We start from the raw sequence: 17,779 nt of genomic DNA on the forward strand, positions 1-17,779 counted from the left end.
ATGTTTAATTTGAAGCATTGCAGATCCAGGATCTGAATGCTGGAGTGGCGTTTGACGCCTTCATCGAGGTCGAGACCTGGCAGTTTTAAATTTGATTTGGTGAAAAAGAAGATAACCACCTTAACAGATGCTCTTAAAGAGACCGAAGCTTTTATCCATGCCACGAAAGTTTGTGCAGAAGCAAAACAGTCGGAGGCATAGAAAGTTGAAGAGGCTATTCAGCCAAAAAATAGTCTCCCCAAGAAACCTGGAACTTGGGCAATGACTTCAATGACAACTTCTTCCAAGAGGAGCAGAAGATCTGAACTGGCAGCCTCAGTTGAGCCCATAGAGTTCAACAAGGATCAGTATTCCATTCTCATGGAAATCAAGGATCAGCATGAGTTGAAGGCACCGGCAGAAATGAAGACGCCCTACAAAAACAGGGACAAAAGTAAGTACTGTCATTTCCACAAAGATTGTGGTCATGAGACGAATAAGTGCAAGCATCTCAAGAGAGCATTGGAGGATCTAGCCCGAAAGGGTAAAATGAACTCTTATCTACCTTCGTCAGGATGAAAATTCCAGAAAAAAGACAATCGTCAGGGAAGAAGGAAAGATGACGAAAGCACGGATGAAGACGTGGTGATGGTAATTTCTGGGGGATTTGCAGCCGGAGGTCCTACAACTCGCGGCCACAAAAATTATCTAAGGGAACTCAGCCAGGTGATGCTCACTAATCAGGCAAAGTCTGATCCTTTCCCCAAAATAGTGGTCAACGAGCAGGATAGAGGAAAGATAAGAACCCCTCATGACGACCCACTAGTGGTTGAAATGAAGATTGCTAATCTCAAGGTAAGACGGATCCTGATTGACACAGGAAGTTCTACCGATATCATCAGCGCGGATTGCTTGTCAAGATTGAGGTTTGATGAGAATGATTTAGTCCCTGTCAATCACCCGATAACCGGCTTCAACGATGGGGTTATTCATCCCATGGAAACAGTTACCCTACCCGTCAGGGTAGGAGATATAGATGCCGCGAGGACGCTTTTTGTGAAGTTCCTGGTAGTACGCATACAATGTCGTCCTCGAACGACCTACCTTAAACCACATCAAAGCTGCCATCGTAACTCATCTAATGCTCATGAAATTTGAGTGTGATGATGGTAAAATCGGATCATTGTATGGAGATCAGCAGGCGGCAAGAGAATGTTATCTTACTACTTTGAGACCATCATCATAGAAGGAGAAATCAGAACGGCCAAAGGCCATGGAGGATGATTCGGCCGAAAAGATGAAAGGCCATATAAATGAGTTGAAACAAAAGGTAGGGAAAGCACAAGCAAGGCCTCTCCCAGAGGGCAAGCTGTCAATGCTTCTGCCGAGCAAGAAAAGGAGATGCTTGGCTATTAAGGAAGAAAAGAATTCATCCGAAGAAGTTATGACTATCATGAGCTTAGGACTAGAACGTCCAGAGGCAGTAGAAAGTCCAGTCGAGATTTGCTTGAGTCCAGATCGTCCAGAAAGGACGTTCAAAATTGGATCAAACACTAGGTCCATAGACCAAGGACGCCTTGGTTGCATTGTTAAAAGAATTTGAAGATGTCTTTGCTTATACGGTGGAGGAGATGCCAGGTATTGATCCCGAAGTTGCGGTGCATAAGCTGAACATAGAGCCGGGGCATAAGCCATTCCGACAGAAAAAGAGGCACCTGGGTCCAGCCAGAAACCAAGCAGTTGATCAGGAGGTCCAGAAACTGCTAAAGTCCAAATTCATCCGAAAAACCTATTATCCGGATTAGATAGCCAATGTGGACATGGTTCCCAAGCCGAATGGTACTTGGAGGATGTGTGTTGACTATACTGATTTGAACAAGGCCTGTCCTAAAGACAGTTTCCCTCTGCCTAAGATTGATCAGCTGGTAGACTCCACAGCAGGGCATGCGCTACTAAGTTTCATGGACGCCTATTCCGGCTTCCATCAAATCCCTATGTGGCCAGACGATCAGGATAAGACTTCTTTCATTACTGAAAAGGGGCTATATGGCTGGCTTAGGATACCCTTCGGCCTGAGGAATGCACCGGCCACCTTTCAGAGACTTATCAACACTGTCTTTCAGCCGCAATTAGGGAGGAATATGGAGGCTTATATTGACGATATGATCGTCAAGAGCCGAAAGGAGATGGATCATTTGGATGACTTAAGAGAAACGTTCATGACGTTGATAAAGTACAAGCTAAAACTCAATCCCCAGAAGTGCGTATTTAGGGTAGTAGATGGGAAGTTTTTAGGGTTCTTGGTCGATCAACGAGGAATTAAGGCCAACCCTGACAAAATTCAAGAAATTTTGAGCATGACCTCTCCGTCCAGGATCAAGGATGTCCAGCGTTTGACAGGATGTATGGCCGCTCTTGGACGGTTTTTATCAAAATCTGGTGATAAGTGTCATCACTTCTTCGCAACAATAAAAAAGAATGCAAAGTTTGAATGGACTAAAGAAGCAGAAGAAGCGCTTTAGCAGGTGAAAGACCACCTTCGCAATTGCCCATGCTAATCAGTCCGGCCGAAGGAGAAAAATTGTATGTATACCTTGTCGTATATCCCTTTGCGGTAAGTGCTGTTCTCTTAGCTGAAAGAGACTTAGTACAAATACCTGTTTATTTTGTTAGCCATATGCTAAAAGATGCGGAAGGGAGGTATTCCTTGATTGAGAAGTTCGGCCTAGCACTGGTGATGGCCAGCCGAAAGTTAAGACCATACTTCCTTGCTCATAGCATCCTCATATACACTGACCAGCCTTTGAAGCAAGTTTTGCACAAGATGGACGCAGGTGGACGAATGTTAAGGTGGGCCGTGGAGCTTAATATGTTTGACTTGTCATTTGAGCCTAGGAAGGCAATTAAGGGTCAAGCTTTGGCCGATTCAAGTGTAGAGCTTACTCGGCCTACAATAGAACACATCCAGGACCCAGCTGAGGGAAAGCGGCATTGGACTCTGATGGTAGATGGGTCATCCACAGCCAATGGTTGTGGGGCTGGTATCATCTTCCAGTCGCCAGAAGGGGACAAGTTTGAATATGCCATGAAGCTTCAATTCCAGGCTTCGAACAATGAAGCAGAGTATGAAGCTCTCTTAGCCGGCATCAAAATGTGTAAAGCGGCCGGAGCCTTGGAAATTGAGGCAGAAACAGACTCTCTGCTAGTAGTCAGTTAGGTTAATGGAGATTTTGAATGCATGGAGATGTCTATGAGTAAGTATATGAACTTGATAAAAGAAGAAGTAAAGTCTTTAAAACGGTTTGTGCTCGACCAAATACCAGGATCTGAAAATCATCAAGCTGATGCCCTCTCCAAACTACCCAATTCGGCTGAGGGGGATGGGCCAAGAACTGTCTTTTGGGAGGTCAAGGCGGCAAAGAGCATTGATTCAAAGGAGGTCCTATTTCTTAGCGGGAAGACGATTGGATGAGCCCCATTATTGACTATAAGGAATCAGGCCGGTTACCCCTTGATCCCCTGGAGGCTAAGTATATGAAGGCAAGGGACAAGTGGTTTGAGTTATGGAATGGGACTTTATACAAGAAATCTTACAACCGGCCTCTTCTCAAATGTATCGCGAGAAAGGAGGGATTGGAAGTTCTGAAAGAGCTGCATGAAGGAGCCTGTGCTTCCCATATTGGGGGGGAGGGCTTTAGGAGAAAAAGCTCTAAGAACTGGTTATTTTTGGCCGACCTTCAAGGAGGACGCCTTCCTCTATGCCATGAAATGTGATAGTTGTCAAAAGCATGGCAACATATATCAGAAGCCGTCCAACTACCTTACTCCAGTCCTTTTTCCTCTTCCCTTTGCTAAATGGGGAATGGATATTCTTGGCCCCTTTCCTATAGCAGCCGGCCAGAAAAAGTTTGTGATAGTTACCGTCGACTATTTCACCAAATGGGTGGAAGCTGAGGCTGTGAGAGGCATTACCACCAACGACGTCAAAGGACTCGTCTGGAAGAATCTCATCACAAGGTTTGGTATGCCCCAATCCATTGTTTTTGACAACGGACCACAGTTTGAAACACCTAAGCTTCGTCAATGGCTGGCCGACCAAGGAAGTAAAGCCCACTTTGCTGCAGTTGCTCATCCTCAAGCCAATGGGAAGGTTGAAGATTTTAATAAGATCTTATCGGCCGGAATCAAAAAGAAGTTGGATAATGCAAGAGGGTTATGGGTTGAAGAGTTACAGTTGGTTTTGTGGTCAATAAGAACAACGGCCAAGAACTCAACTGGAGAAACCCCATTCATGCTAGTCTATGGCTCAGAGGCCGTTCTCCCCATTGAAGTTGAGGAACCAACTCTGCGAGTCATGATGTACTCAGAGGATGCCAACTGGGCTACTCTTCGGACGGCCCTAGATCTAGTTCCCGAAGTCAGGGGCAATGCGCTGCTAAGGAAGCAACTCTACAAGCTAAGAATGGCTCGAGAATTTAACAAAAGAGTAGCTAGGCGGCCATTGAAAAAAGGAGACCTCGTCCTGAGGAAAATGGAAGCAGTAGGCCGAGCCAAGGAGCTGGGCAAGCTCACTCCAAACTGGGAGGGCCCCTACAAAATCGTCGAAGAAGTTCAGAATGACACCTTTCGTCTGGAAAGCATGGACGGTTGTTCTATTCCTAGGATGTGGAACTCTGATACTTTGAAAAAATACTTTGTGTAAAAATATATCAAGAAAGTCTCATCTTTTCTTAGTAGCCAACAATGAAAAAGTAGAAATGTATACATGTATCTTGGTTTCCAGCCAAGCGAAATTCATATAATACAACTCTACTTCTATCTTATGACTGTCTCTCTGTTTGATTTGTTTGCCTTGTTTAACTAAAAATGCATACTATTGTCCGAACTAACTAATAAAACAGAGCAGCAAGTAAAAACACCTTCTATTAGGAGATCGGCCAAACATGTTATCATCCTTATAAGGATAAGTACATGGAATCGGCCTACACCATGTTTACTTAAAGAGTTAAACATCTCCTAAACAAGGTCGGCTGGAATTAGGACGCCTTAGAAATGGTACCCTACTCTCCGTCCAAAAGCCATACTTAGAAATAACAACCTTAGTAAAGGAACAAGTTATTTCACAATTTAACAAGGATGGACGGGTTACAATAACCTTCATTAAATGTCCAAAGTTATTTAGCAAAATTATTGTCCTTATTCTTGAAACTAAGGGTCACTTAGACCTCTTCGTCCAAGAAGGGGGGCATATGGGAACCTAATATGCTACAGATAACTAAGTCCTTGTTCAATGACGAATAATAGCCAAAATTCAAGCCGGACATAGTTTTTACTTATAAATTCTTACAGGTTTTAACTTGTCATGAAGTATTCGGCCAATTAGAGCTGTTTGATCGAACAAAGTGTGTTAGGACGAATTGTTTTTATACTTGGCATAAATAATTGGATCAAAAGCAAGGCGTCCTGGGCATAAAATTATGAAGCTTTGAAGATAGAAAAAGATAACTCTTTTATAGATAAAAGAAAAGATTACAAACTAGTCTAAAAAATACAAAAAGAAAATCAAAGCAATAAACTGAAAAAAAAGTTTACAAAGTACAAAAGGCCCAAGGCCAAGACTATGGGAAGAAAAGAGAAGACTAAGGCTCTGGAGGATCAGTGTTGTTCTCGTCTTGAGTATCGGGTTGGGCTTCTTCCTCTCCTTCTTCGTCATCTGAAGACTGTTGAAAGATGGCAGTTCCTCCCCGGCATAGCAGCCTTCTGGACGCTCTCCTGGAAATCTAGCCGCCGGACGAATCTAGGGATGTCCTCCTCCTCGGCTAACATTTCAAAAGCTTTCACAGCCCAGGATCGAGAAGTCTCGATCACCTCCTTCAGCGACTCCTTGGCCGCCTCAAAAGTGGAGTCAACCTCATTAGCCAAGGCCTGGTTTTTCCCTCGGAGATAACGATTCTCTCTCCGAAGCTCCCCCCCGGCTAGCAGGGTTGCGTTTCTCTCGTCCTTGAGAGAGCGTTCCAGAGCGTCCTTCTCGTCCAAGAGTTCAGTCAACCTAAGTAGGTAAGTCTTGTTCTGGGACTCTATTTTGGCCGACCGCTCCTCCCAGGCTTTCTTGGACTGTTGATTGAGCATGGTTGGCTGCCTTGGTAACGTCCTAGACGAGCTTCTTATTCTCTTTCCTCAAAAGCTTTGCCCAGTCTCCGGTTATAATGTTGCGAGCAAACAACTAAAGGAAGAAAGAAGAAGCATGGTTAGGACGATGGCAGAGTAATAAAATTTACAAGTATGGAAATCTAGCGTCTAAAGAAGAAAGGCATAACTCGGCAGCGAGTTGGGACATATAGCCAACATGTCTCGATGAGGCTCCCCTCAAACCCTTTAGGTAAGGTTCAGGAAAGCATTTGAAAAGCACATGCTTGAGCTTATCACGATCGGCCAATGTCATCCTCGCAAAAGCAGTCGAGGACTCATCGTCCGAAAGAGTGGGAGAGCCGGCTGGAGCTTCCTCAGCGATTCCCTTTCCCTTATCTGAAATAGGTGACTCGTCAGTATTTCGGACGGGTATAACGACAGTCTAACGGTTGGAGGGACTCATTGGTCGCCCGCCTACGCACAATATTCTAACTATGTTTGAGTAATAAGACTCACCAGAAGAACGGGAGGCCGTCCTATATGCCTCCGGCATCTGGCCTACCAGCTTGGTGACTGGTCCAGTATAAGCCGACCCGTCTAAAGCCGCGTCCGGCTGAGCAGGCTTAGCTTCTGGCCCGTCAAATTGGGCAACCGCTTCTGGTTGCTCAGATTTAAGAGGATGAGTCTAGTCGATGGGGCCGGCATAAGGAATCATGGCCCTCTCCTCGGTAGCCGGAGAGTCATCCTAAGCCAGGATAGAAATCACCACTTTGGGTGCAGGCCGGGAGGGCTTCTTCTTCTTGGTCGTGAAGCCTTTGGATGTCTTGGGTGGTGGTGCATCACCAGTTGTGGCCGGTCTCTTCTTTGAGGCCGCTTTCTCTGCTAACGCCTTGGACGTTGGGGCATTTTTCTGAAAAAGTTAAAAGAAAAAATGTTAGTCAAAGGCAATTAAGGGGAGAAGAGAAAGGAAGGCGTCAAGATTATTCTGAATGTTCTGTCCTTTGAAGAAGGAAGACGTCCAGAATCAACCTTGGACGTTCTGCTCCACAAAGAGGGAGCTCGTCCAAATCATCCCAAGACGTTCTGTCCTTTGAAGAAGGAAGACGTCCAGAATCAACCCCGGACGTTCTGCTCCACAAAGAGGGAGCTCGTCCAGAAGTCAATTCAGGACGTTCTGTCCTTTGAAGACGAAAGCCGTCTAGAATCAAGCCTGGACGTTCTGCCCCACAAAGAGGGAGCTCGTCAAGAAGTCAATTCAGGACGTTCTGTCCTTTGAAGGCGAAAGCCGTCCAAAATCAACTTTGGACGTTCTGCCCCATATGGAGGGAACTCGTCCAGAGTTAATGCAGGACGTTTTGCTTCTCGTAGTAGGAGTCCGTCAAAAAAAAAAAAAGAGAAGAAAAGGAAAATTTTTACAAAGTATACTAGTGTATCCGTCCTCTTCTCAGCGCCGAATTTGCTGAACTCCTTCCAGAGGGAGTTTGTGAATCTGGCCGAGCTCATATCTCCTATCCAAGACCTTTTCAGTTTAGCTCTGGCCGAATCTGCAAAAAAGAAAGAAGGAAGAAGTTAAGTTAGACGAATGATAATTAAGACGAAAGTTCTACTTAGGAAAGATAAACGTATTATACCTCTATCCTCGGCCTGCCGCAAGCCGGCAGCAACCAGGAAGTTATCATGGTAGAACATCTCTTTAAATGGGATCCAATTGGACAGACCCTTAAAAGAGGTATTGTTAATGGAATACTCCGAAATTCTGAAGTATTCCATCATCTCTTCAGCCGAATTACTCTCCAGCTCTAAGTAGGACGCCATTCGTCCAGTATTGGTGGTACTTCGGCTGAAATAGCGAAGCCGTCTAGCAACCGCTTCTTGAGGCGCCTGGACGAATAGGAATTCGGCCTTCCATGAGTGCATCTTGGAATTCGTCACGCTGAACCAACTTCCTTCTACTGTTTTAGGAACTTTGGAAGCATAGTGGATTTGGGAGAAGGCGGTCAATGAAGGATCAACCCCCTTCAGCTCACAAACGGCCAAGAAGGTCAAAATATTTTGCCAAGAGTTCAGGGCAAGTTGATTGTGGCCTATGTTGTAATAATGAAGAAGTTGGCTAATAAAAGGGTGAAGAGGAAAGCGTAAGCCAACATCTAGAGCAAGGCGGTAAACGGCAAAATGGCCCGAATGGGCGCTAAGTATGGTGTCCTCTCGGCCATGGAGGACGAAACGGTAATCCGGCATAGGCATGGTCGCAGAGAAAGGCCTAAGGTCAGAACCTACTCGTCCTAGCCAAGTATTATCGGCCAGGATGAATCTAGGGTCAGAAAGAGGTCCTAGCCGGCGCCTAATTTCAGAAGAAGTAGTGGACGGCTCCTCCGACTCACTCGCTGGACTAGAGGAAGCCTCATCTCGCTAACCTCATTAGTGGCCGCCTCCATTATGGACGGACTGGGGTCGGGAGACCTCCTGGCAATAGCCTCTTCCTGGACGCTTCCAGGGGAAGGATGGGGGATTTCTGGACGGTCGTTTTGGACTTCGCGTTCCCCGTCAGCGGGAATTCGTCTAGTGGATGCCTGCATTTCTGAGCTGGAGGCCGGAAGGTTAACCCCTCGTCTGATGCGAGCCGTTTGCTTGACGCGCGCCAGATTACCCTGCACAGGTAATGACTGGGTCGTTTGACTTTGCCGTCCATGACTAAAGAAAAAGAATGCATGTCCGGCCGAGATAGGTCCAACTCTAGAATGTGCCGAGGAAGACAGACCCTCTTTTTCTAGGGTCAATACCAACCCTTGAGCGACAGGGATAATTCGATGAAGAAGACTTATCCATTTTCTTAAAAAATGCGGGAAAATACAAGGGAAGTGAATAAAGTAATACCTGCAGAAAATGCTCGGACGAATGTCAAGGACGAGCTGGATGAAACCTCGGACGATTTCAAGAACAATTAGCAGGAGCTTGGACGGGAGTAACTTCTCTCTCTAAAAGCTCAGTAAAAATTGCAGAGTCTCTCTCTCAAGAAAATCCCTCAAGGATGTTAAAATGATTCCAGAAGCGACAAAGGTTCATATTTATAGGGAGGTAAAAGTGACCCCCTCATCCGATAAAAAGTGATCGTTGCCTCCAAATGGTCTCTGAAGGTTGACCTAGTATGACCGGCTAAATGGCGCCTCCTTTTTTGAAAAAACGAAGGGCAGTTCAGGTCGGTTAAAAGAGGAAACCAACCGTCTTGGCGCCTACATGGTAACTTCCTCTTTTAAGGGGCAAATGTTGTAGCCTGAAAATCAGTGGCTACGATGATGACACGTGGCACCATCCTGGCCTTACATGTGGCATTTGCTTATGAAAAGAAAGTACATAGGTCTGCAGGTTATTTGGGCTAGAGTACACTTTTCTGAGTAAAAGGTGTACTGAAAAACTCCCTTGTGGCCCTAAAATTACTTAGGCCCAATGCAAGTAAAGCCTGATTCTACAATAGAGTGAATTGAACTCACCAATCAGCACTTGCCACGTGTCATGTTATTATTGCTTAGCCAATCAGTTACTCCCAAATTAGGGTGATATCAAGGTACAACAGTCATTTCAAACAGTATAAATAGTCCTTGAAATCAGGGCAAAGGTACGTTTTTCAGAGGATAGTATTGTTATTCTGCTGTAAATTCTCTCTCTACTTTCTCTCTCTACTTTCTCTCTCTAAAAGTTCCTTCATATCTCTGATATCTGACTTAAGCATCGGAGGGGGAAATACCACCCAAATTAAACCTCCAGGGTGGGTTCCTTTTTGCAGGTGGCTAGTTGGAGTTCCAGATCGGGATTCGAGTCCAATCATTGTTGCACAAGTCACCAAATTGAGAACCTGTTGTTGGGAGTTGTTGTATTAAATTACTAGTTTCATACTACGTAACACCAACCTCCCATACGGTCGATGTGGGGTCCTTTCCCTCTGATCGGTCCATAACATTTGTCTCCCCATAAGGTCCAACGTCCTCTTTGGTCACGACCACGTTGGTCACAGCTGGCTGGTTCTAGGGCTCTGATACCATTTGTTATAGGACAATAGGAATGCACAAAAGCTAGCTTAAGACGAGGAGAGCCTATGGTCCTATATAAACCACACACCAACCTCTCATATGATCAATGTGAGATCATTTCCTTGTGATCGGTCCATAACATTCGTCCCCCAATAAGGACCAACGTCCTCGTTGGTCACGACCACATTGGTCACGGCTGGCTAGTTCTAGGCCACCACTCTGTGGGCCACCAAACGTTATGGACTGATCCAGAGAAAGGATCCCACATCGACCGTATGGGAGGTTAGTGTGTGGTTTATATAGGATAATGGACTCTCCTCCTCTGGAGCTAGCTTTTGGAAAGTGCATTCCTATTATTTTATAACAAATGGTATCAGAGCAAAACCTCGGAGTGGTGGCCCACAAAGTGGTGGCTTGGAACCAGCCAACCGTGACCAACGAGGACGTTGGTCCTTATGGTGGTGTGAATGTTATGAATTGATCCCAAGGGAATGATTCCACATCGACCGTATGGGAGGTTGGTGTGTGGTTTATATAGGACAATGGGCTCTCCTCCTCTTGAGCTAGCTTTTGAAAAGTGCATTCTTATTGTCTTATAACACTGTAGTTTTGGGTTCTTAACTTCTAGTTTTGTGATTATGATTCATTTACTTTACCAATTATTGTACTAAGAAGAAACAATTATTTTTGTTCCTTATTTGTTTGTTATTGTTAGTAAGATTAACCTGTTTGGCAATCTCTATTTTTGTTTCAAGCCTATATTGTTCTAGGCAAATATGTAAACAAACTTTTACTTTGCTTCTGTCTACAGTCTTCGAATATTTGATAAAATCATAAAAGAAAACATGATACAAAATCAAGAGAAGATATAATCCCACCATCAGTACAGGAACAATAAGATAAGCATCACATAACCATGGAGAAAGAGAAGAAATTTAAAAAGACATACAATATAAGCATCACATAACCTTTGTACCTCTTTTTTCATCAACTGATCATCCTGATAGAATTATTGGGCCTTTTTCACTAAGCTAAATGAAAGGAATATCTTAAGTTTCTCATATGTTCTATTCAACGAACTGCAAAACCAATAATACAACGAACAAGGGTGATTAGTACTAAAGCTTAAAACAACATAGTCTGAATCACCAACGAAACAACAAATTTCTGATAAGCACATTTTGAAAAGGAGAAAGAAATATATGTTGCCGTTATGCTGAATTAATTACAAATTTCTAAAAAAGGCAATTTTTTTTCTTTTGAGCATCTTCTAATTGGTTGTAATGTGAATGTTTAAGATAACAATCCAGACCATACAATTATATGTGTTATGATGTGCCTTGAAACTCGAGTAAGAAAAAACTCAAATTGTCTTGAATTTCCCCTGAACTAGCTAGTGAATTTTAACACTTATATTGAATTTCCCTTGAATTAGCTGCTGAATTCTACTATAATATAATCTGTGTGCATTTTTTCTCAACAACAAAATTTTCTGAATACTTTTAACTTCCACTTTGGTAGGCTTATGGCTACTACAACAACCTAGGATGGATCCTGCCAGGACTAGGATTGGAGAGTTCTACAAGAATGTGTTTAATTCTTCTCTGGTTAATGAGTTCTACATGAATTATTGGTATAAAACGCTCTTCGGAGCCCGTTTTAGTACTAATGTGTGTCTTGTAGTGTGTTTGTGTTTTCAAATTGATTTTTGTAGGAAAACATATTTTGGTGCATTTCCTAATCTTTATATCACTACATGAGACAAGAAGCCGGGACGTTGCAAAAATCTTGCATTGGGCTAAAAACCTGGTAACCGCCCGACCGGGCGACATCTGCCCCGGTGGGTCGGGCGAGTTTTCTTAGCCAGAATTCAGAAGCGAAGTTGAAGAAATTTCTCCCGCCCCGACCGGGCGAAATTCGCCCGGGCGGTCGGGCGAATGTACTTAGCCAATTTCAGAAGATTAAAGCAGCCAAGAGAACATTACCTGCGGGCCCGACCGGGCGAAATCCGCCCGGGCGGTCGGGCGAGGCGAAGAATAATTCACGAAATGCTGCTGAAAGGCGCCCGGTCAGGCGCGACGAAGAAGCATCAGACCTGACGACCGCCCGGTCAGGCGGAATCCGCCCGGGCCGGTCGGGCGACGATCTTTTGGTGTTTTGAGCGCGTGTTGCGCCATTTACAGACATATAAATACTATTTTTCTTAGAGTTAAAAACTACGTTTTTATAGAGAATACATTTTATAACTTTTTAGAGAGCTTTTGAGTTACTCCATTGTTAACATTGATTACTACGCTTTGATTCTTCAAGTAAAGACTAAGTTTTCTTAATCTCTTCTTTCCTTCATTATTATTATGTCTTTTAATTTGTTTATTATTTGTTTTATTATTCAATTATGTGTGAGTAGTCTATTAATCTAGGGTTAAGTAAACCCTAGCAATGATTATAATGAATTCTCCATTAATCCCAAGTTTATGTGATCAATTGTTCTTGTTTGATTGGATTGTTCTTATGCTCATTATCATACTAGGGATAGTGATTTTGATTTGACTCCGTATATCTTTTTTCAATGGGAATTGAATCTAGATGGTTTTGTTGATCAATCAATGGTATGAATATCTTCTATGGGAATAGTTAGATGGATTGCTAGGAATTTAATTGTGATGCTATGCTTAATGCTCTTTCTTGCATGATTCATGGGAATAGGTTTGATTGCTTGTTTAGAGTAGCCATTGGTACTCGGGAGAGATCTTTGGTAGTTATAGGGTGCATTACTCCTCTTGAATCTTGATTATGTTTATTTGGATGGAAATTATTCATGTATTGGTCATGCTAGTGGTGATGCTTAATTCTAGATGTTTTAATTAATTGATTATATCGTGTGTTCTAGTAATTGTCATAGTTTAGGTTAGTCTTAGTTCAACACCTTTTCATCATTGTTACTGTTTAGTTAATTGAGTCAAGATACTAGTGTTTGATACTTTTGTCCCTGTGGATTCGACCCTGACTTGCCTGCTACATAGTTAGGAGTTAGTTAGGAATTACTTTTGATAGGTGCGCGACACGCCTACCAAATTTTGGCGCGTTGCCGGGGACTAACGGTATTAGATTAGTTTATCTTTGATTTATTTAGCTAAACTGTCTTTGTTCGATCATTGTCACTCTATTTGCTGTTTGATCTCTTTTCTTTCAGTCTTTTGTTGCATGCGCACTCGTAGCAAGGGTTCACAAGATCTGATTACTCTTGATCGCGAGATCGAGGCTACAGCAAGGAGATTAGGAGGTCGAAGAAGACAACAACAACAAGAATCACCAATGGGAGACGAAGCACCACCAAAGTCTCTACGGGAATATGCTATGCCCGATGAGACACCACCACCATAACGACCAACAACCGCTGCCACACATTTCGAGCTCAAGCCACAATTCATCCAGTTTATCTCACAGGATTCTATGCGGGAACACCCAAAGAGAGCCCTACTGATCATTTGGCTAATTTTTTAGAAAAATGCAATACTTTGAAATTAACTAATGTTTCTGATGATTTAATTCGGTATTGTGCTTTTCCTTTTTCTCTCAGGGACGAAGCAAAGGAATGGTTTAAGGAAGAAGAAGTGAGGAAGATTGCCACATGGCCAGAACTGAAGAAGGCTTTTCTTTACAAGTTCTTCCCTCCTATGAGAACTTCCAAGTTCAGAAACGAGATATCTGGCTTTCAACAACATGAATTGGAGTCTCTTAATGAAGCATGGCAGAGATACAAGGCTTTGCAAAGGCAGTGTCCACACCAGGCATTCCTGAGTGGTTCTGATTCAGACATTCTACAATGGTCTGAAGCATGAAGTTCGAAGTTCTATTGATGCCGCATCTGGCGGTACTTTCATGGCAAAAACTCCAGAAGCGCGAAGACATTGTTGGATGATATGGCTGCCAACAATTACCTGAATGACTGGAGTATTCTCGTGGAGCCCCTAAAAAGGGAGGTAAGTATGAGGTTGATGCTATTGCTACTTTAACTAACACTGTGCAAGTTTTGGCAGCTAAAGTTGATCAGTTGAGTAGCGGACCGTAGCACCTATTTGTGAGATTTGTGAAGTGCAAGGTCACTCTTTACTGAGTGTCAATATAAATACTGGGAGCGGGAACTGAGCATGTCAATGCCCTCCTAACACAAACACAAGCCACAAAACAACCCATACTCAAACACATTTAACCCAGGTTGGAAGCATCACCCAAATTTCTCCTACAAAAATAACCAACCTCAACCTCCACACACCAACTACTCCCAGCCACCTGGTTTCCAACAAAGCCACCATTTAACCCTTCATCATCATCCTCTCGACCCAACCTTGAGACTATCATGGAGAATTTAGCTTCCTCTCAGGCTAAGCAAGTTGAATACCAAGCCAACAACTCTCTCCAACAAATCACTGCTCATAATAAGTTGATGGAGAGTCAGATGACCCAACTAGCCCAACAAATAAGCCACCTCTCTAAACCTTCAGGCCAACTTCCTGGGCAAACTGAACCAAATCCTAAGGGATATCAATGCCATTTCATTGAGGAGCGGTAAAGAATGCAAGAGCCTACAAGGAGGGTCACTGAGCAAAAGAATACCGCAAAAGAGGTTATAGAGTTGAGTGAGGAAGTTCAAGGGAAGACGGGTTTGGAAGATGAGGCTAAGAAGACTAAGAAGGAGGAACCCACTGTCATTCCTATTAACCATACAAGCCACCTGTTCCGTTCCCTCAAAGATTGGCACAGGCAAAACTTGAAAAGAAATATGGGAAGTTCCTTGACATCCTGAAGAAGCTACACATCAACATACCTTTCTTGGATGCCATATCTGAGATGCCTTCTACGCTAAGTTTTTGAAAGACATGCTCTCTAACAAACGAAAAATTGAAGAAAATGTCACTGTTTCACTAACTGCTGAGTGTAGTGCTATTTTGCAGAATAAGCTTCCAGAAAAGCTAGGAGATCCGGGCAGCTATTCCATTCATGTCAAGCTTGGAGATATTGCTATCAAGAATGCTTGTGTGATCTTGGGGCTAGTGTTAGTCTCATGCCGTTATCTATCTGCAAGCAACTCAACATGGGCGAACTAAAACCCACACGCATCTCTCTACAACTAGCTGACAGGACAGTGAAGTTTCCACTTGGTATCTTGAAGATGTTCCTCTTCGAGTGGGTAAATTCTTTATTCCCTGTGATTTTGTCGTTGGAGATGAAGGAGGATGCACAAGTTCCCATATTCTTGGAGACCCTTTTTGGCCACTGCTGGAGCCATTATTGACATGAAGAAGGGTAAAATCACTTTTGAAGTAGGTGATGAAAGATGGAGTACACACTCACAAACTCCATGACTTCTCCTTCTATGGGAGAAACTGTTTATAGAGTGGATGCTCTTGATGAGGTGATAGAAGCCGAGGCTTTAATCTGCAACTGATGATTCGCTACAAACGGTCTTGATGGGTAGTGCTGATGAGGAAGATTGGGAGACTAAGGAATACAAGAGACTTCTAGAGGAGACACGAGCCATGAATCTGAAAACCTCTCAGGATTGCTGCATTCGAGGAACTAAGGAGAGTACTACGCCTCCTAAGGTAGAACTGAAACCTCTCCCTCTACTTTGAAATATGTTTCATGGGTCCCAATGATACATCCCTATTATTGTTAATGCTGAGCTTGATGACATTCAAATTGAAAAATTGCTATTTTAAGGAAATATAAGAATGTCATTGGGTACACCATTGATGATATAAGGGTATTAATCCCTCATTTTGCATGCACAAAATCATTCTTGAGGACGAACATGCTTCTTCTATAGAATCTCAACGAAGACTTAATCCAAATATGATGGAAGTAGTCAAGAAAGAGGTTCTTAAATTGCTTGATGCAGGTATAATCTACCCTATCTCAGATAGTAAGTGGGTTAGCCCTGTTCAAGTAGTCCCTAAGAAAGGAGGTATGACCGTTGTCAAGAATGATAAGGGTGAGCAAGTTCCCACTAGAACTGTGACAGGGTGGCGCATGTGTATTGATTATAGAAGATTGAATAAGGCCACCCGCAAAGATCATTTTCCCCTCCCCTTCATTGATCAGATGTTAGAAAGACTGGCAAAAAATTCCTTTTTCTGTTGGTTGGATGGATACTCTGGTTTTTTCCAAATTCCTATTCATCCAAGTGACCAGGAAAATTCACATGTCCTTATGGCACCTTTGCATATCGAAGGATGCCATTTGGACTGTGTAATGCTCCTGCCACTTTTCAGCGTTGCATGATGGCAATTTTTTCCAGTCTTATTGAGAACTCTATGGAAGTATTTATGGATGACTTCTCCGTCTATGGAACATCTTTTGACGTTTGCCTTGCTAATTTACAAAAGGTGCTCCATAGATGCAAAGAAGTTAATTTGATTCTCAACTGGGAAAAATGTCATTTTATGGTGCAACAAGGAGTCGTTCTGGGTCATATTGTTTCTCATCGGGGCATTGAAGTCGACAAAGCAAAAATAGAGGTCATTGAGCGTTTACCACCTCCTAACTCTGTCAAAGGAGTAAGGAGTTTTCTTGGTCATGCGGGATTCTACCGCCGCTTCATAAAAGATTTTTCCAAAATTGCTCGACCTCTAACTGAGCTTTTAGGCAAAGAGTCCCTTTGTGTTTACTGATGCTTGTACTGAGGCTTTTCACAGGTTAAAAGCGGCTCTTATTTCTGCTCCTATAATTCAATCGCCTGACTGGAATCTCCCTTTCGAGATTATGTGCGATGCTAGTGACTACGCAGTGGGAGCAGTATTGGGTCAGAGGGAGGATGGTAAACTCATGCCATCTACTATACAAGCAAGACTCTTACTCCGGCCCAGATGAACTATGCCACAACTGAGAAGGAACTGTTAGCAGTGGTATATGCGATGGAGAAATTTCGGTCCTATCTGGTGGGGTCGAAGGTGATAATTCACACTGATCATGCGGCTCTTAAATATTTGATGAGCAAGAAGGATGCTAAGCCCCGTTTGATTCGGTGGATTTTGTTGTTACAAGAGTTTGACTTGGAGATTCGAGACAAGAAGGGTGCTGAGAATGTTGTTGCAGATCACCTTTCTCGAATTGTTATGGATGCTGAGGGTGATGAGGCTCTACCAATTGATGATACTTTTCCTGATGAGCAGCTTCTAGCTTTAGCCACTGCAGAGATCCCATGGTAGCTGATATAGCCAACTATTTGGCTAGTGACACTATTCTCAGCATACAAAAGAAGAAATTCTTTAAGGATGTGAGGAGGTATTTTTGGGATGACCCTTCCTTTACAAGTCTTGTGCGATGGGGTGATTAGAAGGTGTATTCCTGGAAATGAGGTATCCTCTATTATATCTCATTGTCATGATTTACCTTGTGGAGGCCATGCTAGTACTAATAAAACTGCAGCGAAAATTCTTCAATGTGGTTTTTATTGGCCTACTTTGTTCAAGGATGTTCATCATTATGTGCATTCTTGTGATCGCTGTCAAAGAACGGGAAATCTTTCCCGTCGGAATGAGATGCCTCTTAACATATTCTTGAAGTGGAGATATTTGATGTGTGGGGTGTAGATTCATGGGTCCGTTCCCTTCTCTTATGGGAACAAGTATATTCTGGTTGCT

The 17,779-nt window shown here is 43.3% G+C and overlaps 1 protein-coding gene and 1 non-coding gene across 2 annotated transcripts; one reads left to right on the plus strand and one right to left on the minus strand.

Moving 5' to 3' along the window:
- The first annotated feature begins 270 nt into the window (after window positions 1-270).
- On the plus strand, window positions 271-1,137 carry LOC130591843 (uncharacterized). The gene is made up of 2 exons (XM_057395781.1): window positions 271-523; window positions 653-1,137. The coding sequence occupies exons 1-2, from the start codon at window positions 271-273 to the stop codon at window positions 1,135-1,137; spliced, it is 738 nt and encodes a 245-aa protein (XP_057251764.1).
- Window positions 1,138-13,822: 12,685 nt separating this feature from the next.
- Window positions 13,823-13,929, minus strand: LOC125499153 (small nucleolar RNA R71). The gene has a single exon (XR_007275871.2). It is a non-coding gene; the product is annotated as a small nucleolar RNA R71 (small nucleolar RNA).
- Window positions 13,930-17,779: the final 3,850 nt, after the last annotated feature.

Source organism: Beta vulgaris, chromosome 6 (genome assembly GCF_026745355.1).
Source record: "Beta vulgaris subsp. vulgaris cultivar EL10 chromosome 6, EL10.2, whole genome shotgun sequence".
Taxonomy (NCBI): domain Eukaryota; kingdom Viridiplantae; phylum Streptophyta; class Magnoliopsida; order Caryophyllales; family Amaranthaceae; genus Beta; species Beta vulgaris.